General features: G+C 55.0%; 1 protein-coding gene across 1 annotated transcript in view; it reads left to right on the top strand.

Moving 5' to 3' along the window:
• The window catches only part of FLNA (filamin A), a gene marked incomplete at its 3' end in the record, with an annotated part of 93,231 nt that overhangs the window by 42,557 nt on the left and 27,992 nt on the right, over positions 1–22,682 (top strand). The window contains exons 19-34 of the mRNA XM_058822313.1: positions 300–469; positions 1,616–1,733; positions 3,035–3,297; positions 4,201–4,807; positions 5,834–6,007; positions 6,440–6,602; positions 8,579–8,739; positions 8,897–9,067; positions 10,519–10,642; positions 10,718–10,874; positions 12,318–12,507; positions 12,864–12,887; positions 14,791–15,038; positions 16,275–16,377; positions 19,073–19,213; positions 21,403–21,531. Of these exons, the coding sequence (XP_058678296.1) occupies positions 300–469; positions 1,616–1,733; positions 3,035–3,297; positions 4,201–4,807; positions 5,834–6,007; positions 6,440–6,602; positions 8,579–8,739; positions 8,897–9,067; positions 10,519–10,642; positions 10,718–10,874; positions 12,318–12,507; positions 12,864–12,887; positions 14,791–15,038; positions 16,275–16,377; positions 19,073–19,213; positions 21,403–21,531 (2,943 nt within the window). The remainder of the gene's footprint in view (positions 1–299; positions 470–1,615; positions 1,734–3,034; positions 3,298–4,200; positions 4,808–5,833; positions 6,008–6,439; positions 6,603–8,578; positions 8,740–8,896; positions 9,068–10,518; positions 10,643–10,717; positions 10,875–12,317; positions 12,508–12,863; positions 12,888–14,790; positions 15,039–16,274; positions 16,378–19,072; positions 19,214–21,402; positions 21,532–22,682) is intronic.

The following is a 22,682-nucleotide window of genomic DNA, read 5'->3' as shown; positions in this document are numbered from 1 at the left end:
GGGGGTCTGGGGGCTTTGTGGGGACCCCGGAGAGGGAATTGGGGGGGAACTGGGGGGGCTGGGGCCTGGGGAGGGAATTAAGGGAGGGAATTTCGGGGAGGATTTGGGGGGTCCCAGGCTGAGACTTTCTGGTGGGTCTGGGGGCTTTGGGGGGGGGGGGTCTCTGGCCAGGATTTTGGGCTTTTTAGGGTGTTCTTTAAGGATTTTGGGTTTTTAGGGGTTTCTAACCCAGATTTGGGGGGGTTTGGGGGTGTCTGACCGCGATTTCGGTGTCGCTGATTTGGGGGTGCCCCCGGCAGGCGTGGAGCTGGGCAGGCCCACGCAGTTCACGGTGAGCACCAGGGGCGCGGGCAGGGCCGCCCTGGACGTGCAGGTGACGGCGCCGGGCAAGGGCGAGGCCGTGAGGGACCTGCAGGTGACCGACAACCACGACGGGACCCACACGGTCACATACACACCTGTGCAGCAGGTGAGACACCCCAAAACACCCCAAAATACCCCCAAAATACCCCCAAAATACCCACACGGTCACATACACACCTGTGCAGCAGGTGAGACACCCAAAAACACCCTAAAATACCCCAAAAATACCCCCAAAACACCCACACGGTCACATACACACCTGTGCAGCAGGTGAGACACCCTAAAATACCCCAAAAATACCCCAAAAACACCCCCAAAACACCCACACGGTCACATACACACCTGTGCAGCAGGTGAGACACCCTAAAATACCCCAAAATACCCCAAAATACCCCCAAAACACCCACACGGTCACATACACACCTGTGCAGCAGGTGAGACACCCTAAAATACCCTGAAACACCCCAAAAACACCCACACGGTCACATACACACCTGTGCAGCAGGTGAGACACCCCAAAACACCCTGAAATACCCCAAAAATACCCCCAAAATACCCACACGGTCACATACACACCTGTGCAGCAGGTGAGACACCCTAAAATACCCCAAAATACCCCAAAAACACCCCTAAAACACCCACACGGTCACATACACACCTGTGCAGCAGGTGAGACACCCCAAAACACCCCAAAATACCCCAAAAATACCCCCAAAATACCCACACGGTCACATACACACCTGTGCAGCAGGTGAGACACCCCAAAACACCCCAAAATACCCCCAAAATACCCCCAAAACACCCACACGGTCACATACACACCTGTGCAGCAGGTGAGACACCCTAAAATACCCCAAAATACCCCAAAAACACCCACACGGTCACATACACACCTGTGCAGCAGGTGAGACACCCCAAAACACCCCAAAATACCCCAAAAATACCCCCAAAATACCCACACGGTCACATACACACCTGTGCAGCAGGTAGGGACCCCAAAATACCCCAAAAAATCCCCAGATCCCCTAAAATACCCCCAAGAAATCCCCAAATCTCCTAAAACCCCCCCAAACCCCCCCCCCCCCCCCAAACAACCCCATAAAACCCAAAAAAAACCTTTAAAGATCGCATAAAAACCCCATAAAAACCTCAAAAAATCCCCCAAAATCCCCCCAAAGCCCCCCCTGGCCGGGGTCAGGGGGGTCCCCCGAAGCCCCCAGCCCCCCCTGAGCCCTCGGTGCCCCCTCCCCAGGGCAATCTGGGGGTGTCGGTGACCTACGGGGGGGACCCCATCCCCAAGAGCCCCTTCAGCGTCGGCGTCAGCCCCGGCGTGGACCTGGGCAAGATCAAAATCTCCGGCCTGGACGACAGTAAGGGGGATTTGGGGAGGGGTCCTTGAATTTGGGGAGGGGTCCCTGAATTTGGGGAGGGGGCTGGAGGGGTTTTGGGGGAGTTTGGGGGCGATTTGAGGGGTTTTGGGGGGGATTTGAGGGGATTTTTACATTTCTTGTCCCCTCCCAAGGGAACCAGTGAGTCTGGGGGGGAAACAGAATTTGGGGAGGGGTCCCTGAATTTGGGGAGGGGGCTGGAGGGGTTTTGGGGGAGTTTTAGGGGGATTTGAGGGGGTTTTGGTCCCTAACGCGTTGCCCCCTCCCCAGTTTGGGATTCACCCCCATTTCAGACTGGTTTTGGGGGGTCCCTAACGCGTTGCCCCCTCCTCATTTCCATTATTCACCCCTATTTTGGTCTGATCTGGGGGTCCCTAACGCGTTGCCCCCTCCCCAATTTGCAATTCCCCCCCATTTCAGCCAGCTTTGGGGATCCCTAATGCGTTGCCCCCTCCCCAATTTACAATTCCCCCCCCATTTCAGCCATCTCTGGGGGTCCCTAATGCGTTGCCCCCTCCCCAATTTGCAATTCCCCCCCATTTCAGCCAGCTTTGGGGGTCCCTAATGCGTTGCCCCCTCCCCATTTGGGATTCACTCCCATTTTGGGCAGGTTTAGGGGTCCCTAACGCGTTGCCCCCTCCCCAATTCCCTTATTCCCCCCCATTTCAGACTGGTTTTGGGGGGTCCCTAATGCATTGCCCCCTCCCCAATTCCATTATTCACCCCATTTCAGCCAGCTTGGGGGTCCCTAACACGTTGCCCCCTCCCCAGTTTGTGATCCCCCCCCATTTCAGACTGGTTTTGGGGGGTCCCTAACACATTGCCCCCTACCCAGTTTGGGTTTCACCCCATTTCAGACTGGTTTTGGGGGGTCCCTAATGCGTTGCCCCCTCCCCAATTTGGGATTCACCCCCATTTTGGGCCTATCTGGGGGTCTCCAACGCGTTGCCCCCTCCCCATTTCCATTATTCACCCCTATTTTGGTCTGATCTGGGGGTCCCTAACGTGTTGCCCCCTCCCCAATTCCATTATTCCCCCCCATTTCAGCCCTGTTTGGGGGTCTCTAACCCGTTGCCCCCTCCCCAATTCCATTGTTCACCCCCATTTCAGCCGTTTGGGGGTCCCTAACGCGTTGCCCCCTCCCCATTTCCATTGTTCACCCCCAGTTTCAGAGGGATTTGGGGGTCCCTGACCCGTGGCCCCCTCCCCATTTCCATTGTTCACCCCCAGTTTCAGAGGGATTTGGGGGTCCCTGACGCGTCGCCCCCTCCCCATTCCCCCAGAGCTGGAGGTGGGCAAGGCGCACGAGTTCACGGTCAAGGCCAAGGGCGCGGGCGGCCAGGGCCAGGTGTGTGCCCGCGTGCTGGGCCCGGCGCGGAAGGCGCTGCCGTGCTCGGTGGAGCCGGGCGCGGTGCCCGAGAGCAGCGCCGTGCGCTTCGTGCCGCGCGACGAGGGCGCCCACAGCGTCGAGGTCACCTACGACGGCGTCCCCGTGCCCGGCAGCCCCTTCCCCGTCGAGGTGGTGCCGGCCACGGATCCATCCAAGGTCAGGGGATGGGGTGGGGGGGTTTGGGCGGGGGATTTGGGGTGGGGGTCTTGGGATTCAACTCAGTGCGACCAATCCACCTCATCCCAACTCAATTCTACCCAACTCAACCCAACTCAACTCAATCCAACTAATCCAACTCAACCCAGCTCAACCCAACTCAATTCTACCCAACTCAACTCAATTCTACTCAACTCAACTCAACCCAACTAATCCAACCCAACCCAACCCAACCCAACCCAGTTCTACCCAACTCAACTCAATTCTACCCAACTCAATCCAACTAATCCAACTCAACCCAGCTCAACCCAAATCAATTCTACCCAACTAATCCACCTCAACCCAACTCAACTCAATTCTACTCAACTCAACTCAACCCAACTAATCCAACTCAATCCAACTAATCCAACTCAACCCAGCTCAACCCAACTCAACTCAACCTAACTCAGCCCAACCCAACTCAACCTATCCCAGCTCAATTCACCTCAACCAATCCAACCCATCCCAACTCAACTCAACCAATCCAACCCAATGCAATCCATTCCAACCTGACCCATCCCAACTCAACTCAACCAATCCAACTCAACTTGACCCATCCCAATTCAACTCAACTAACCCAACCCAATCCAACCCAACTTAACCCAGCTCAGTTCAGCTCAACCAGTCCAACCCAACTTGACCCATCTGAACTCAATCTAACCCAATCTCAATTCAACTCAACCCAACCAATCTGACCCATCCCAACTCAACCCAACCCAAACCATCCCAACCTGACCCATCCCAACTCAACTAATCCAACTCAACCAATCCAGCCCACCCCAACTTGACCTATCCAAACTCAACCCAACCCAACCAATCTGACCCAACCCAACTCAACTCAACCCGGCCCTTCCATCTCCCCAGGTCCGCGCCTTCGGCCCCGGTCTCCAGGGGGGCCTGGCGGGGGTTCCGGCCCCGTTCACCATCGACACCAAAGGCGCCGGCACGGGCGGTTTGGGGCTGACCGTGGAGGGGCCCTGCGAGGCCAAAATCGAGTGCCAGGACAACGGCGACGGCACCTGCTCCGTGTCCTACCTGCCCACGGAGCCCGGCGACTACAACATCAACATCCTCTTCGCCGGCGCCCACATCCCCGGCTCGCCCTTCCGCGCGCCGATCCGGCCCAAGTTCGACCCTTCCAAGGTCACCTGCGAAGGGCCGGGGTTGGAGAAGGCCACGGCCGGGCAGCCGGGGCGCTTCCGCGTGGACTGCAGCCGGGCGGGCACGGCCGAGCTCACCATCGGCATCGCCTCCGAGGCCGGGGCGCGCGCCGACGTCAGGGTGGAGGAGAACGGCGACGGCATCTACACCATCGCGTACACGCCGCGCAGCGCCGGCGTGCACACCGTCACCGTGGAGTACGGCGGGCAGCCCGTGCCGCACTTCCCCAGCACCGTGCGCGTGGAGCCCGCGCCCGCCGCCGTGGATACGAGCGGCATCAAGGTGTACGGGCCCGGCGTGGAGGGGAAGGGTGAGTTTGGGGTGCGGGGCAAGGGTTGGGGTGGGGGTTGTTGGGTTGGGTTGGGTTGCGTTGCGTTGGAAAAGGATGGGATGGGTTGGGTTGGGTTGGCTGGGTGGCTAGGATGACTTGGGTTGGGTTGGGATGGGTTGGGTTGTGTTCAGTTCAGTTGGCTTTGGTTGGGTTGAGTTGGGTTTGGACGATTTGAGTTGGGATGACTTGGGTTGGGTTGTGTTGGAAGAGGATGGGATGAGTTGGGTTAAATTGGGTTGATTGGGATGAATTGGGTTGAGTTGTGTTCGGTTCAGTTGGGTTTGATTGGGTTGGGTTGGGTTGTGTTGAGCTGGATTTGGGCGAGTTGAGTTCGGATGAGTTGGGTTGCGTTGTGTGGGAAGAGGATGGGCTGGGTTAAGTTGAATTGTGTTCAGTTTAGTTGGGTTGGCTTGAGTTGAGTTTTGTTTGGACGAATTCAGTTGGGATGAGTTGAGTTGGGTCGGGTTGAGTTGGAAGAGGATGGAATGGGTTGGTTTGAGTTAGGTTGACTGGGATGAATTGAGTTGGGTTGGTTGGGATAAATTGAATTGGGTTGACTTGAGTCAGGTTCAGCTGAGTTTGGTTGGGATGATTTGGGTGGAATTGAGTTGGGATGAGTTGAGTTGGGTTTGGACGAGTTGAGTTGGGATGAGTTGAGTTGGGTCGTGTTGGAAGAAGATGGGACAGGATGGGTTTGGTTGAGTTGGGTTGGTTGAGTTGAGTTGTGTTCAGTCGAGTTTGGTTGGGTTGGGATGATTTGCGTGGAGTTGAATTGGTTTATGTTGGTTGGGTTGAGTTGGGTTTGGATGAACTGCGTTGGATTGACTTGAGTTGGGTTGAGTTGGGTTGGGGTGATTTGGGTGGATTTGAGTTGGGTTCAGTTGGGTTTGGTTGGGTTGGGGTGATTTGGGTGGATTTGAGTTGGGTTCAGTTGGGTTTGGTTAGGTTGTGTTGGGTTGGTTTGGGTTGGAAGAAGACCCCACTGACCCCGTTTGCCCACCCCAGCCGTGTTCCGCGAGGCCGTGACCGAGTTCGAGGTGGACGCTCGGGCCGTGTCCAAGGCCGGCGGCCCCCTGGTCAAGGCCTTGGTGTCCAACCCCTCCGGGAACGTCACCGAGACCTTCGTGGAGGACCGGGGTGACGGCACCTACCACGTGGAATACACGCCCTACGAGGAGGGTGAGCGCCCGCAGTCCGGGGGGTTTGGGGATTTTGTGGGGATTTTGGGGTGATTTTGGGGTGATTTTGGGGAATTTTGGAGAATTTTGGGGCCATGGGGGGATGTTGAGGGTTTTGGGATATTCTGAGGGATTGTGAAGGTTTCTTGGGATTATGAGGGATTTTGGGGCACTCCCAGTGCATTTGGAGGGATTTTGGTGGATTTGAGAGGATTTTGGAGCATTTTGGGGGCTTTGGGGGAATTTTAAGGGATTTTGAGAGACTTGGGTGGTTTTTTATAGGTTTGTGAGGTTTTGAGGGATTTTGCAGGATTTTTGGGCAACTGGAGGGATTTTGAGGGGATTTTTGGTGGGTTTTAGGTGGTTCTGAGGGATTTTTTGTGGACTCTGGGTGGGGTTTGGTGGCATTTGGGGTGACCCTCTGCCCCCCCAGGCCTGCACAAGGTGGACGTGACCTATGGGGGGTCCCCGGTGCCGCTGAGCCCGTTCCGTGTCCCCGTCACCGAGGGCTGTGACCCCACCCGGGTGCGCGTGCACGGCCCCGGCATCCAGAGCGGCACCACCAACCAGCCCAACAAATTCACCGTGGAGACCCGGTGAGAGCCCCGAGACCGACGGGAACCCCCAAAATCCTGAGGGGAATCCTCGGAATCCCAGTGGGAATCCCCAGAATTCCAGTGGGAATTCCCGAAATCCCAACGGGAAACCCCAAAATCCCACCGAGAATCCCCAAAATCCTGAGGGGAATTCCCGAAATCCCAACGGGAAACCCCAAAATCCTGATAGGAATCCCCAAAATCCCAATGGGAACCCCCAAAATCCCATTGAGAATCCCCAAAATCCTGAGGGGAATCCTCGGAATCCCAGTGGGAATCCCCAAAATTCCAGTGGGAATTCCCGAAATCCCAACGGGAAACCCCAAAATCCTGACAGGAATCCCCAAAATCCCAACGGGAACCCCCAAAATCCCATTGAGAATCCCCAAAATCCTGAGGGGAATCCTCGCAATCCCAATGGGAATCCTCAATATCGCAACGGGAATCCCCAAAATTCCAGTGGGAATCCCCAAAATTCTGTCAGGAATTTTCAAAATCCCGACGAGAATTCCCAAAATCCCGATGAGAAATCCCAAAATCCTGATGGGAATTCTCAAAATCCCAATGAGAATCCCCAAAATCCCGATGGGGATCCCCAAAATCCTGACAGGAATTTTCAAAATCGCGACGGGAATTCCCAAAATCCTGATGGGAATCCTCAAAATCCCAATGCGAATCCCCAAAATCCTGATGGGAATCCCCAGAATCCTGATGAGAAATCCAAAATCCTGACAGGAATCCCCAAAATCTTGGCTGGAATTCCCCAAAATCCCAACAGGAACCTTCCAAATCCTGTTGGGAATTCCCAAAATCTCAATCTCCTCCTCCCACACTGCCTCAACTCCCTTTATTCCCCAACCCTCACCCCGATGATCCCAAAAATCCATTTTTCTCCCTCAACCCTAAATCTGATTTTACCCCCAAATCTCTCCCTCCCATGACCCCAAATCCCATTTTCCCCCCAAATCTCCCTCTCCATGACCCCAAATCTCTCATCCCATAACCCCAATCCCATTATTTCAGGGGGGCCGGCACAGGGGGCTGGGCCTGGCCGTTGAGAGTCCCTCCATGACCCCAAATCCCAAACCCCATTATTTCCCATAACCCAAACCCCAAATCCCATAACCAAACCCCGTTATTTCAGTGGGGCTGGCACGAGAGGGCTGGGCCTGGCCGTGGAGAGTCCCTCCATGACCCCAAATCCCATTTTACCCCAAATCCCATAACCAAACCCCGTTATTTCAGGGGGGCCGGCACAGGAGACCTCGGCCTGGCCGTTGAGAGTCCCTCCATGACCCCAAACCCCATTATTTCCCATAACCAAACCCCGTTATTTCAGGGGGGCCGGCACAGGAGACCTCGGCCTGGCCGTTGAGAGTCCCTCCATGACCCCAAACCCCATTATTTCCCATAACCAAACCCCATTATTTCCCATAACCAAACCCCATTATTTCAGGGGGGCCGGCACAGGAGGCCTCGGCCTGGCCGTTGAGGGTCCCTCCATGACCCCAAACCCCATTTCCCATAACCCAAACCCCATTTCCCATAACCAAACCCCATTATTTTGGGGGGCCGGCACAGGAGGCCTCGGCCTGGCTGTTGAGGGTCCCTCCATGACCCCAAACCCCAAACCTCATTATTTCCCATAACCAAACCCCATTATTTCAGGGGGCTGGCACAGGAGACCTTGGCCTGGCCGTTGAGGGTCCCTCCATGACCCCAAACCCCATTATTTCCCATAACCAAACCCCATTATTTCCCATAACCAAACCCCATTATTTCAGGGGGGCCGGCACAGGAGACCTCAGCCTGGCCGTTGAGGGTCCCTCCATGACCCCAAACCCCACTTCCCATAACCAAACCCCGTTATTTCAGGGGGGCCGGCACAGGAGGCCTGGGCCTGGCTGTAGAGGGTCCCTCCATGACCCCAAACCCCACTTCCCATTATTTCCCATAACCAAACCCCGTTATTTCAGGGGGGCCGGCACAGGAGGCCTGGGCCTGGCTGTTGAGGGTCCCTCGGAGGCCAAGATGTCGTGCACGGACAACAAGGACGGCAGCTGCTCCGTGGAGTACATCCCCTACGAGCCCGGCACCTACAGCCTCAACGTCACCTACGGCGGCCACCAGGTCCCCGGTGAGCACCCCCTAAATCCCATTTCCCCCCAAACCCCACCCCTAAATCCCATTTTCCCCCCACCCCACACCCCCTAATTCCCATTTTTTCCCCCCAAAACCCCATCCCACACCCCTAATTCCCGTTTCCCCACACCCCTAATCCCGGATTTCCGCAGGGAGCCCGTTCCAGGTGCCGGTGTCGGACGTGGTGGACGCGTCCCGGGTGACCTGCGGGGGTCCCGGGCTCACCCCCGGCCATGTCCGGGCCAACGTCCCCCAGACCTTCACCGTGGACACCTCCAAGGCCGGCGTGGCCCCGCTGGACATCAAAGTGCAGGGCCCCAAAGGTCAGCAGGGGGAATTTGGGGGGTTTTGGAGGGGGATTTGTGGGATTTTGTAAGATTTTGGGTGCATCCTGTAGGATTTTGGGGCACTATGGGGGATTTTGGGGCACCTTGTGGGGTCTTGGTGCCCCCTGTGGGGCTTTTGGGGCACCCTATGGGGCCACCTCATACTCCCTTTTAATGATTTCTATACCACCCTGCACTGACTTTCATGTTACTCTATGTTTTTTTAACCCATCCCACAACACCCCAACCTCTCTTAACCCTCTTGAACCCCCTAAATCCCCAAAAAAACCCCAAAAAACCCATAAAACCCCATAAGAACCCCAACCTCCCGTAACCCTCTTAAAACCCCCCAAACCCCAAAAAACCCCCATAAAAACCCCAAAAAAACCCATAAAAACCCCCCAAAAAACCCATAAAACCCCATAAAAACCCCCCAAAAACCCCTAAAAACCCCATAAAATTCCATAAAAACCCCAACCTCCCTTAACCCTCTTGAACCCACTCCAAACCCCCAAAAAACACCCCAAAACCCAAAAAAAACCCCCCAAAATCCCCCCAAAAAACCCAAAAAAAACCGCATAAACCCCCCCCGATAAACCCATAAAAACTCCAAAAAACCCATAAAACTCCATAAAAACCCCATAAAAACCCGAATAAAAAAACCCTAAAACCCCCCAAAAAAACCCCCAACAAAACCCCCAAAAAACCCATAAAAACCCCCAAAAACCCCTAAAAACCCCATAAAAACCCCATAAAATTCCATAAAAACCCCAACCTCCCTTAACCCTCTTGAACCCACTCCAAACCCCAAAAAAACACCCAAAAACCCCAAAAAAACCCCCCAAAATCCCTCCAAAAAACCGCATAAACCCCCCGATAAACCCATAAAAACTCCAAAAAACCCATAAAACTCCATAAAAACCCCATAAAAACCTGAATAAAAAACCCCTAAAACCCCCCAAAAAAAACCCTAACAAAACCCCCAAAAAACCCCATAAAAACCCCCAAAAAACCCTAAAAACCCCATAAAAACCCCATAAAATTCCATAAAAACCCCAACCTCCCTTAACCCTCTTGAACCCACTCCAAACCCCCAAAAAACACCCAAAAACCCCCAAAAAAACCCTAAAACCCCCCCCAAAAAAACCGTAACAAAACCCCCAAAAAAACCCCAAAAAAACCCATAAAAACCCGAAAAAAACCCCATAAAAACCCCATAAAAACCCGAATTAAAAAACCCTAAAACCCCCCCAAAAAAAACCCTAACAAAACCCCCAAAAAAACCCCAAAAAAACCCATAAAAACCCCAAAAAAACCCCATAAAAACCTGAATAAAAAAACCGTAAAACCCCCCCCCCAAAAAACCCTAACAAAACCCCAAAAAAAAACCCCAAAAAAACCATAAAAGCCCCCCAAAAAACCCATAAAAACCCCATTTCCGCCCTCAGGTGTGCTGGAGCCCGTGGACGTGGCCGACAACGGCGATGGCACCCAGCGCGTGTCCTACGTCCCGTCCCGTGAGGGAACCTACAACATCTCCGTGCGCTACGGAGACCAGGAGGTGCCGCGCAGGTGCGCCCGGGGGACATTTGGGGTGTCACCCCGGGGTGTTTTGGGGTGTCCTGACCCCAAAATTCCTCCCTAAAGCCCTTTCAAGGTGAAGGCGCTGCCCACGCACGACGCCAGCAAGGTGCGGGCGAGCGGCCCCGGGCTCAACACCACGGGGGTGCCGGCCAGCCTGCCCGTGGAGTTCACCATCGACGCCAAGGACGCCGGCGAGGGGCTGCTGGCCGTGCAGATCACGGTGCCCGCGGGGTTTTGGGGTCTTTAGGGGGTGGGATTTGGGGTTTTTGGGGGGTTTGGGGGAGGTGGGGAGGGTTGGAGCGGGGTGGGTTTGGTGGCGTGGTTGGGATTTGTCAGGGGGGGTTGGTGGTGGAGGTGGGAGGTTTGGTGTGCTGGTGGTCGTAAAGCTGCCACACAGTTCCTAATTCCAAAGTTTTCCTCAAAATCACCATTCCACATTCCTGGTTTTTTACACCCAAACCCACACCACATCCCCTAAATCCAGGTTTTTCCCCTCAGGATCCTGAGGCAAACCCAAGAGAGCATGACCGCACCCGGGAGCTCTGGGTTTCTTTTTCCCAGCCCAGATTTCCATTTTTCCACTCCTTAAACAGCAGAATTCTCATTCTCATCTCACCAACTGCTCAAATTCCCATTCTCACCTCACCAATGGCCAAAATTCCAACTTTTTCCCCTCAGGAAAAGCTTTTTCCCCTCAGGATTCTGAGGGGAATCCCTACAGAGCATGACCCCACCCAGGAGCTCTGGGACCCTTTTTCCCAGACCAATTTCCCATTTTTCCATCTCTCAACCACCAAAATTCCCATTCTCACCTCACCAACTGCCCAAATCCCCATTCTCACCTCACCAATGGCCAAAATTCCAACTTTTTCCCCTCAGGAAAAGCTTTTTCCCCTCAGGATTCTGAGGGGAGTCCCAAGAGAACATGACGCCTCTCAGGAGCTCTGGGATCCTTTTTCCCAGCCCTAAAATATAACCCCACACCCCAAAAACTGCCAAAATTCCCATTTTCCACCTCCCAGCCACCAGAATTCCCATTCTCACCTCACCAATGGCTGCAATCTAAAACTTTTCCCCTCAGGAAAAAACTTTTCCCCTCAGGATTCTGAGGGGAATCCCTACAGAGCATGACCCCACCTGGGAGCTCTGGGACCCTTTTTCCCAGCCCAGATTTCCATTTTTCCACTCCTTAAACAGCAGAATTCCCATTCTCATCTCACCAACTGCCCAAATTCCCATTCTCACCTCACCAATGGCCAAAATTTCCCAATTTTTCCCCTCAGGAAAAACTTTTTCCCCTCAGGATTCTGAGGGGAAATCTCAAAGGAGCATGACCTCACCCAGGAGCTCTGGGATCCTTTTTCTGAGCCCAATTTCCCATTTTTCCATCTCTCAACCACCAGAATTCCCATTCTCACCTCACCAACTGCCCAAATTCCCATTCTCACCTCACCAATGGCTGAAATTCTAACTTTTTCCCTTCAGGAAAATCTTTTTCCCCTTAGGATCCTGAGCGCAAACCCAAGGGAGCATGACTCCACCCTTGGGGGTGGAGCTTGGGGATCCTTTTTCCCAGCCCTAAACTCCAACCCCACACCCCAAAACTGCCCAAATTCCCATTCTCACCTCACCAATGGACGAAATTCCCTCTTTTCCCCCTCAGGATCCCGAGGGGAAGCCCAAGAAAGCCTCGATCCGGGACAATCAGGACGGCACCTACACCGTGTCCTACGTGCCGGACATGACTGGCCGCTACACCATCCTCATCAAATACGGGGGGGATGAGATCCCCTATTCCCCCTACCGCATCCGGGCCGTGCCCACCGGCGACGCCAGCAAGTGCACGGTCACCGGTGAGCCCCGAAACGGGGGAAAACCCCCAAAAATTGGGAGGAAACACCTCAAAAATGGGGAAAAAACCACCCCAAAAACTACAGGGGAACCCCCCCCAAAATGGGGGATACCACCTCAGGAATGGGAGAAACCACCGCGAAAACCCCCTCAGGAATGGTGGGGGGGCACAACCCTGCTGGGAAAGGGGCACGGCTGCACTGAGGGGGGAATGGGGATTTTTGGGGGTATTTTGGGGGATTTTGGGGGGTTTGGGGGGTTTTGGGGGTCTCACGGCTTTGTCTCACTGGATTTCTTGCTTCTCTGCCCACCCCACCCCACGCCCACCCCCCCACGCCCACCCCCCCCCACGCTGTAGTTTCCATCGGAGGTCACGGCTTAGGTAAGAGCACGGCTTGGTTTGGTGGGGGGGGGAGCATGGCCAAAACCCCCCCTTTGCACCCCAAAATCGAGCCCCCTTCGCACCCCAAAAATGGCCCTGCATGAGGGGAAGGGGGGGAAACAGGGGAGGGGGTGAGGGTTGGGTTGGGAGGGGGTTTGGGGTGGGAGGAACCCGAGTTAAATGATGGGGAACCCCCAAATTAATGATGGGAGAGCCCCATGATCTCAGTTAATGAAGGGACCCCCCCCCCCCCAGTTTAATGATAGGGACCCTCCAAAATTAATGATGGCAACCCCCCAAAATTAGTATTGGGACATTTCCATGATCTCAATTAATGAAGGGACCCCTCAAAATTAATGATGGAGATCCCCCAAAATTAATGATGGGAGACTCCCATGATCTCAATTAATAATGGGGACCCTCCAAAATTACTGATGGGAGACCCCCATGATCCCAATTAATGAAGGGACCCCCCCCAAATTAATGATGGGAGACCCTCATGACTTCAGTTAATGAGAAACCCCCCCCCAATTTAATGATGTAGGACCCCAAACTCAATTAATGATGGGACCCCCCAAAATTAATGATGGGATCCCGTTTCGGGGCCACCAAAGGGGTCCCACCATGGTGACCCCAAAGGCTCCTTTATGGGGCCACCAAAGGGACCCCATTCTGGTGACCCCAAATAGGTCCCGTTTTGGGGTTCCTGGTCCCGTTTTGGGGTTCCCAATGGGTTTTTGTTCCAGATGTCCCCAAATGGGTCCTGGTTTGGGGTTCCTGGCCCCATTTTGAAGTTCCCAGTCCCATTTTGGGGTTCCCAGTCCCGATTTGGGGTTCCTGTTCCAGATGTCCCCAAATGAGTCCCATCTTGGGGTTCCCAGCCCCATTTTGGGTTTCTGGCCCCATTTTGGGGTTTCTGGCCCCATTTTAGGGTTCCCTGTCCCAATTTGGGGTTTCTGTTCCAGATGTCCCCAAATGGTTCCCATTTTGGGATTCCTGGCCCCATTTTGGGGTTTTTGGCCCCATTTTGGGGTTCCTGGTCCTGTTTTAGGATTCCTGGTCCCATTTTGGGATTTCTAGTCCCGATTTGGGGTTCCTGTTCCAGATGTCCCCAAATGTCACCAATCCTGGTTTGGGGTTCCTGAGCCCCATTTTTGGGGTTCCTGGCCCCATTTTGGGGTTCCTGACCCCCGTCTCCCTCAGGACCCGGCCTGGGCCCCACGATCCAGCTCGGGGAGCAGACCCTGATCACGGTGGCCCCATTTTGGGATTTCTGTCCCCATTTTGGGATCCTGACCCCCATTTTTGGGATTCCTGACCCCCATTTTGGGATTTCTGTCCCCATTTTGGGATTCCTGACCCCATTTTTGGGATTCCTGACCCCCATTTTTGGGATTCCTGGCCCCATTTTGGGGTTCCTGACCCCCGTCTCCCTCAGGACCCGGCCTGGGCCCCACGATCCAGCTCGGGGAGCAGACCCTGATCACGGTGGCCCCAATGGGACCCATTTTTGGGTTCCTGACCCCCATTTTGGGTTCCTGACCCCCATTTTTGGGATTCCTGGCCCCATTTTGGGATTCCTGACCTCCATCTCCTGTAGGTCCAGGCCTGGGCCCCATGATCCAGCTCAGGGAGCAGACCCTGATCATGGTGGCCCAAATGGATCCCATTTTGGGATTTCTGTCCCCATTTTGGGATTTCTGACCCCCATTTTTGGGATTTCTGGCCCCATTTTTGGGGTTCCTGACCCCCGTCTCCCTCAGGACCCGGCCTGGGCCCCACGATCCAGCTCGGGGAGCAGACCCTGATCATGGTGGCCCCAATGGATCCCATTTTGGGATTTCTGGCCCCATTTTGGGTTTCCTGACCCCATTTTGGGGTTCCTGACCCCCGTCTCCCTCAGGACCCGGCCTGGGCCCCACGATCCAGCTCGGGGAGCAGACCCTGATCACGGTGGACGCCAAGGCCGCGGGCAAGGGCAAGGTGACGTGCTCGGTGTGCACCCCCGACGGCTCCGAGGTGGACGTGGACGTGGTGGAGAACCCCGACGGCACCTTCGACATCTTCTACACCGCGCCCCAGCCCGGCAAATACGTCATCTGCGTCAGGTTCGGCGGGGAGCACATCCCCAACAGCCCCTTCCAGGTCATGGTGAGTCAGAAATGGGGTAAGAATGGGGAAAATGGGGGGAAAATGGGAAAAATGGGGTAAAAAACGGGTAAAAATGGGGATTATAGAGGGAAATCTGGGATCTGCGTCAGGTTCGGGGGGCAGCACATCCCCAACAGCCCCTTCCAGGTCATGGTGAGTCCGAAATGGGGAGAAAATGGGGTAAGAATGGGAAAAATTGGGTAAAAATGGGAAAAAAAAATAGGTAAAAATGGGGATTATAGAGACAAATCTGGGATCTGCGTCAGGTTCAGGGGGCAGCACATCCCCAACAGCCCCTTCCAGGTCATGGTGAGTCCGAAATGGGGGAAAATGGGGAGGAAATGGGAAAAAATTGGGTAAGAATGGGGAAAATGGGGGGAAAATGGGAAAAATGGGGTAAAAAACGGGTAAAAATGGGGATTATAGAGACAAATCTGGGATCTGCGTCAGGTTCGGGGGGGAGCACATCCCCAACAGCCCCTTCCAGGTCATGGTGAGTCCGAAATGGGGAAAAATGGGGAAAATGGGGGAAAAATGGGAAAAAAACGGGTAAAAATGGGGATTATAGAGACAAATCTGGGATCTGCGTCAGGTTCGGGGGGCAGCACATCCCCAACAGCCCCTTCCAGGTCATGGTGAGTCCGAAATGGGGAGAAAATGGGGTAAGAATGGGAAAAATGGGGTAAAAATGGGGAAAAAACGGCTGAAAATGGGGATTATAGAGACAAATCTGGGATCTGCGTCAGGTTCGGGGGGGAGCACATCCCCAACAGCCCCTTCCAGGTCATGGTGAGTGAGAAACGGGGAGAAATGGGGAGGAAATGGGGAAAAACAGGGTGAAAATGGGAAAAAATGGAGAGAAAATGGGGTAAAAATGGGGAATTTTGTGTGGTTTGGGGGGAGCACATCCCCAACAGCTCCTTCCAGGTCATGGTGAGTGGGAAATGTGTTGAAAATGGGGAAAAACAGGGGAAAAGTAGGAAACAAAACAGGAAAAATGGGGAAAACAAGGAGAAAATGAGCAAAAAATGGGGGGAAAATCGAAAGAAAAAACGGGGGGGAAATGGGAAAAATCAAGGGGAAAATGGGAAAAAGCGGGGAAAAGTGGGAAAAATTGGGGGGGGAAATGGGAAAAACGGGGGAAACTTTGGGGGGAAATGGATGGAAGCAGGGAGTTTGGGGTGCAGAGGGGGCCCTGGGGGTTTTTGGGGTGCTCTGACCCTCGGTGTCCCCCAGGCCACGGACCGGCCGCTGCTGGGGGTCAACGGGCTGGACATGGCCGGGCTGCGGCCCTTCGACCTCGTCATCCCCTTCACCATCAAGAAGGGCGAGATCACAGGTGAGGGGGACATCCTCCGTTTGGGGGCTGGGGGGGTCCCCAAAATTGGCCCAAAAATACCTCAGAGTCAGCTCCAAAATCAGCCCAAAAATACCTCAGAGTCAGCTCCAAAATTGGCCCAAAAATACCTCAGTCAGCCCCAAAATCAGCCCAAAAATACCTCAAAGTCAGCTCCAAAATTGGCCCAAAAATACCTCAAAGTCAGCTCCAAAATCAGCCCAAAAATACCTCAGAGTCAGCTCCAAAATTGGCCCAAAAATACCTCAAAACCAGCCCAAAAAAAACCTCAAAACTCACCCCCAAAAATCAGCTCAAAACCTCCTCAAAACCAGCCCCAAAATACCTCAGAGTCAGCTCCAAAATCAGCCCAAAAATACCTCAGTCAGCCCCAAAATTGGCCCAAAAATACCTCAGAGTCAGCTCCAAAATTGGCCCAAAAATACCTCAAAGTCAGCTCCAAAGTCAGCCCAAAAATACCTCAGTCAGCCCCAAAATTGGCCCAAAAATACCTCAAAGTCAACTCCAAAATCAGCCCAAAAATACCTCAGTCAGCCCCAAAATTGGCCCAAAAATACCTCAAAGTCAGCTCCAAAAACAGCCCAAAAATACCTCAGTCAGCTCCAAAATTAGCCCAAAAATACCTCAGTCAGCCCCAAAATTGGCCCAAAAATACCTCAAAACCAGCCCAAAAACCCCTCAAAACCCACCCCCAAAAATCAGCTCAAAACCTCCTCAAAACCAGCCCCAAAATACCTCAGAGTCAGCTCCAGAATCAGTCCAAAAATACCTCAAAAGCAGCCCAAAAACCAGCCCAAAAATACCACAGAACCAGACCAAAAATCTGCTCAAAACCAGCCCAAAAATACCTCGAAGTCATCTCCAAAACTGACCCAAAAATTCCTCAAAACCAGCCCAAAAATCATCCCAAAAATACATCAAAACCAGCCCAAAAATGAATCCAAACCAGCCCAAAAATGAATCAAAACCAGCCCAAAAATCAGCCCAAAAATACCACAGAACCAGCCCAAAAATCAGCTCAAAACCAGCCCAAAAATATCTCGAAGTCATCTCCAAAACTGACCCAAAAATTCCTCAAAACCAGCCCAAAAATCAGCCCAAAATACATCAAAACCAGCCCAAAAATACATCAAAACCAGCCCAAAAATACCTCAAAAGCAGCCCAAAAATCAGCCCAAAAATACATCAAAACCAGCCCAAAAATTCCTCAAAAGCAGCCCAAAAACCAGCCCAAAAATACCACAGAACCAGCCCAAAAATCAGCTCAAAACCAGCCCAAAAATATCTCGAAGTCATCTCCAAAACTGACCCAAAAATTCCTCAAAACCAGCCCAAAAATCAGCCCAAAAATGAATCCAAACCAGCCCAAAAATGAATCCAAACCAGCCCAAAAATGAATCCAAACCAGCCCAAAAATGAATCCAAACCAGCCCAAAAATGAATCCAAACCAGCCCAAAAATACATCAAAACCAGCCCAAAAATACATCAAAACCAGCCCAAAAATCAGCCCCAAAATACATCAAAACCAGCCCAAAAATCAGCCCAAAAATGAATCCAAACCAGCCCAAAAATTCCTCAAAACCAGCCCCAAAATGAATCCAAACCAGCCCAAGAAGTTCCCCCAAACCAGCCCAAAGCTCAGCCCAAAATCACCTCCGAAACGTCCCCAGCACCGGCCCTGAATCAGCCAAAACCGTTTCAAAACCACCCCAGAAACGGCCAAAAATCATCCCCAAATCAGCCCAAAGGTACCTCTGGGTGTCCCCAAGGTGTCCCCAGGTGTCCCCAGGTGACCCCAGGTGACCCCAGGTGACCCCAGGTGCCCCGTGTGTCCCCAAGTGAGGTGCAGATGCCGTCGGGCAAAGTGGCCACTGCAGCCACTCCCAGGTGTCCCCAGGTGTCTCCAGGTGTCCCCAGCAGTCCCAGGTGACCCCAGGTGTCCCCAGGTGACCCCAGGTGACCCCAAGGTGTCCCTGTCCCCCCAGGTGACCCCAGGTGACCCCAAGGTGTCCCTGTCCTCCCAGGTGAGGTGCAGATGCCCTCGGGCAAGGTGCCCACTGCAGCCACTCCCAGCTGTCCCCAGCAGTCCCAGGTGTTCCCAGGTGTCCCCAGCTGTCCCCAGCAGCCCCAGGTGTCCCCAGCAATCCCAGGTGTCCCCAGGTGTCCCCAGGTGTCCCCAGCAATCCCAGGTGTTCCCAGGTGTCCCCAGCAGTCCCAGGTGACCCCAGGTGCCCCGTGTGTCCCCAGGTGAGGTGCGCATGCCCTCGGGCAAGGTGCCCACTGCAGCCACTCCCAGCTGTCCCAGGTGTCCCCAGCAGTCCCAGGTGTCCCCGGGTGTCCCCAGGTGTCCCCAGCAGTCCCAGGTGACCCCAGGCGACCCCAGGTGACCCCAAGGTGTCCCTGTCCCCCCAGGTGAGGTGCAGATGCCCTCGGGCAAGGTGTCCACTGCAGCCACTCCCAGGTGACCCCAAGTGTCCCCAGGTGTCCCCAGGTGTCCCCAGCAGTCCCAGGTGTCCCCAGGTGACCCCAGGTGCCCCGTGTGTCCCCAGGTGAGGTGCAGATGCCCTCGGGCAAGGTGTCCACTGCAGCCACTCCCAGGTGTCCCCAGGTGTCCCCAGGTGTCCCCAGCTGTCCCAGGTGACCCCAGGTGACCCCAGGTGCCCCGTGTGTCCCCAGGTGAGGTGCGCATGCCCTCGGGCAAGGTGGCCACCCCGGACATCACGGACAACAAGGACGGCACGGTGACCGTCAGGTTCGCGCCCAGCGAGGCCGGGCTGCACGAGATGGACATCCGCTGCGACAGCATCCACATCCCAGGTGAGAATGGGGGATTTTGGGGGATTTTGGGGGGTTTGGGGGGATTTGGGGGTGTCTGGAACTCAGGGGAGCAGCCAAGGCTGGGATTTGGGGGGTTTTGAGTGGGATTTTGGGGGGTTTTGGGGGATTCTGGCTGCACGAGATGGACATCCGCTGCGACAGCATCCACGTCCCAGGTGAGAATGGGGGGTTTTGGGGGGATTTGGGGGATTTTGGGGGATTTTGGGGTGTCTGGAACCCAGGGGAGCAGCCGAGGCTGGGATTTGGGGGGCTTTGAGTGGGATTTTGGGGATTTTGAGTGGGATTTTGGGGGGTTTTGGGGGATTCTGGCTGCACAAGATGGACATCCGCTGCGACAGCATCCACGTCCCTGGTGAGAATGGGGGGTTTTGGGGGGATTTGGGGGCATTTTGGGGGATTTTGGGGTGTCTGGAACCCAGGGGAGCAGCCGAGGCTGGGATTTGGGGGGTTTTGAGTGGGATTTTGGGGGGTTTTGAGTGGGATTTTGGGGGGTTTTGGGGGGATTCTGGCTGCACGAGATGGACATCCGCTGCGACAGCATCCACATCCCAGGTATGAGATTTTGGGGGGATTTTGGGGGGATTTTGGGGGATTTCAGGGAGTTTTGGGGGTGTTTAGGGGGTTTTGAGTGGGATTTTGAGGTGGTTTGGGGTGGTTTTGAGGAGTTTTGGCCGCACAAGATGGACATCCACTGTGACAGCATCCACATCCCAGGTGCGGGATTCTGGGGGGATTTGGGGGATTTTGGGGGATTTTGGGGTGTCTGGAACCCAGGGGAGCAGCCGAGGCTGGGATTTTGGGGGGTTTTGAGTGGGATTTTGGGGGGCTTTGAGTCGGATTTTGAGGGGTTTTGGGGGGATTCTGGCTGCACGAGATGGACATCCGCTGCGACAGCATCCACGTCCCAGGTGAGAATGGGGGATTTTGGGGGGATCTGGGGGATTTTGGGGGATTTTGGGGTGTCTGGAACCCAGGGGAGCAGCCGAGGCTGGGATTTGGGGGGTTTTGAGTGGGATTTTGGGGTGTTTTGAGTGGGATTTTGAGGGGTTTTGGGGGGATTCTGGCTGCACGAGATGGACATCCGCTGCGACAGCATCCACGTCCCAGGTATGAGATTTTGGGGGGATTTTGGGGGGATTTTGGGGGATTTCAGGGAGTTTTGGGGGTGTTTAGGGGGTTTTGAGTGGGATTTTGAGGTGGTTTGGGGTGGTTTTGAGGAGTTTTGGCCGCACAAGATGGACATCCACTGTGACAGCATCCACATCCCAGGTGCGGGATTCTGGGGGGATTTGGGGGATTTTGGGGGATTTTGGGGGTGTCTGGAACCCAGGGGAGCAGCCGAGGCTGGGATTTGGGGGGTTTTGAGTGGGATTTTGGGGGGTTTTGAGTGGGATTTTGGGGGGTTTTGGGGGGATTCTGGCTGCTCGAGATGGACACCCGCTGCGACAGCATCCACGTCCCTGGTGATTTGGGAAACTTCTGGGAATTTCTGGGAATTTTGGGGGCTGGGGTGGGATTTTGGGGGTTTTGGGTGGGATTTTGGGGGTTTTGTGTGGGATTTGGGGGGTTTGGGGGGTGTCTGGGGGGTTTTGGTTGGGATTTTGGGGGTTTGGGTGGGATTTGGTGGGTTTTGGGCGGGATTTTGGGGGGTTTGGGTGGGATTTGGTGGGTTTTGGGGTTGTCTGGGGGGTTTTGGGTGGGATTTTGGGGGTTTTGGGTGGGATTTGGTGGGTTTTGGGTGGGATTTTGAGGGTTTTGGGTGGAATTTGGTGGGTTTTGGGGGTGTCTGGGGGGTTTTGGGTGGGATTTTGGGGGTTTTGGGTGGGATTTGGTGGGTTTTGGGGGTGTCTGGGAGGTTTTGGGTGGGATTTGGTGGGTTTTGGGTGGGATTTTGGGGGTTTTGGGTGGGATTTTGGGAGTTTTGGAGTGCACGACATGGACCTTCACTGCAACAGCATCCACGTCCCTGGTATGGAGGATTTGGGGAATTTTGGAATTTTTGGGGGATTTTGAGGTGTTTGGAACTGCCAGGGGAGCAGCCAGGAGTGAGCGTTGGGGGGTTTTTGGGGTCACTGTCACTGTGAGGGATCTGGTGACAGTCTGGGGACACTGTGGGGGGGTCGAGGTGTCCCCTGACCCCCCCAATGTCCCCATTTGTCACCCCCCAGGCAGCCCCCTGCAGTTCTACGTGGATTACGTGAACAGCGGCCACGTCACCGCCTACGGCCCCGGGCTGACCCACGGCACCGTCAACCGCCCGGCCACGTTCACCGTCAACACCAAGGACGCCGGAGAGGGTGGGACAGGGGACGCTGGGGACACTGGGGACACTGAGGACACCTGGGGGGTTAGGGGACAGTGGGGACATTGGGGACAATGGGGACAATGGGGACACTGGGGACAATGGGGACATTGGGGACAATGGGGACAATGGGGACATTGGGGACACTGGGGACAATGGGGACAATGGGGACAGTGGGGACACTGGGGACATTGGGGACACTGGGCTATCATCAACTGCCCGGCCACGTTCACCATCAACACCAAGGACGCCGGAGAGGGTGGGACAGGGGACACTGGGGACATTGGGGACAATGGGGACATTGGGGACACTGGGGACACTGGGGACAGTGGGGACACTGGGGACACTGGGGACAATGGGGACACTGGGGACACCTGGGGACAGTGGGGACACTGGGGACATTGGGGACAATGGGCTATCATCAACTGCCCGGCCACGTTCACCGTCAACACCAAGGACGCCGGAGAGGGTGGGACAGGGGACACTGGGGACACTGGGGACAATGGGGACACTGGGGACACTGGGGACACTGGGGACATTGGGGACACTGGGGACACTGGGGACACTGGGGACATTGGGGACACTGGGGACACTGGGGACAGTGGGGACAATGGGGGCAATGGGGACAGTGGGGACAATGGGGACACCTGGGGGGTCAGGGGACATTGGGGACAATGGGGACAATTGGGGCAATGGAAACAATGGGGACACTGGGGACAATGGTGACACTGGGGACACCTGGGGACATTGGGGACAATGGGGACATTGGGGACATTGGGGACACCTGGGGACAATGGGGACACTGGGGACAGTGGGGACAATGGGGACATTTGGGACATTGGGGACATTGGGGACATTGGGGACGCTGAGGCACCGTCAACCACCCGGTGACGTTCACCGTCAACACCAAGGATACCAGAGAGGGTGGGACATTGGGGACATTGGGGATACCTGGGGACAATGGGGACAATGGGGACAATGGGGACATTGGGGACATCGGGGACACCTGGGGGGTCAGGGGACAATGGGGACATTGGGGACAATGGGGACATTGGGGACACTGGGGCACGTGGAGACCCTGGGACACCTGGCCCCGTGTCCCTGTCCCCGTGTCCCCCGGGCTCTGTCCCTGACCCCGTTCCCAGG

Source organism: Ammospiza caudacuta, chromosome 32, assembly GCF_027887145.1.
Source record: "Ammospiza caudacuta isolate bAmmCau1 chromosome 32, bAmmCau1.pri, whole genome shotgun sequence".
NCBI classification, from domain to species: domain Eukaryota; kingdom Metazoa; phylum Chordata; class Aves; order Passeriformes; family Passerellidae; genus Ammospiza; species Ammospiza caudacuta.
This window is presented reverse-complemented; position numbering and strand designations above follow the sequence as displayed.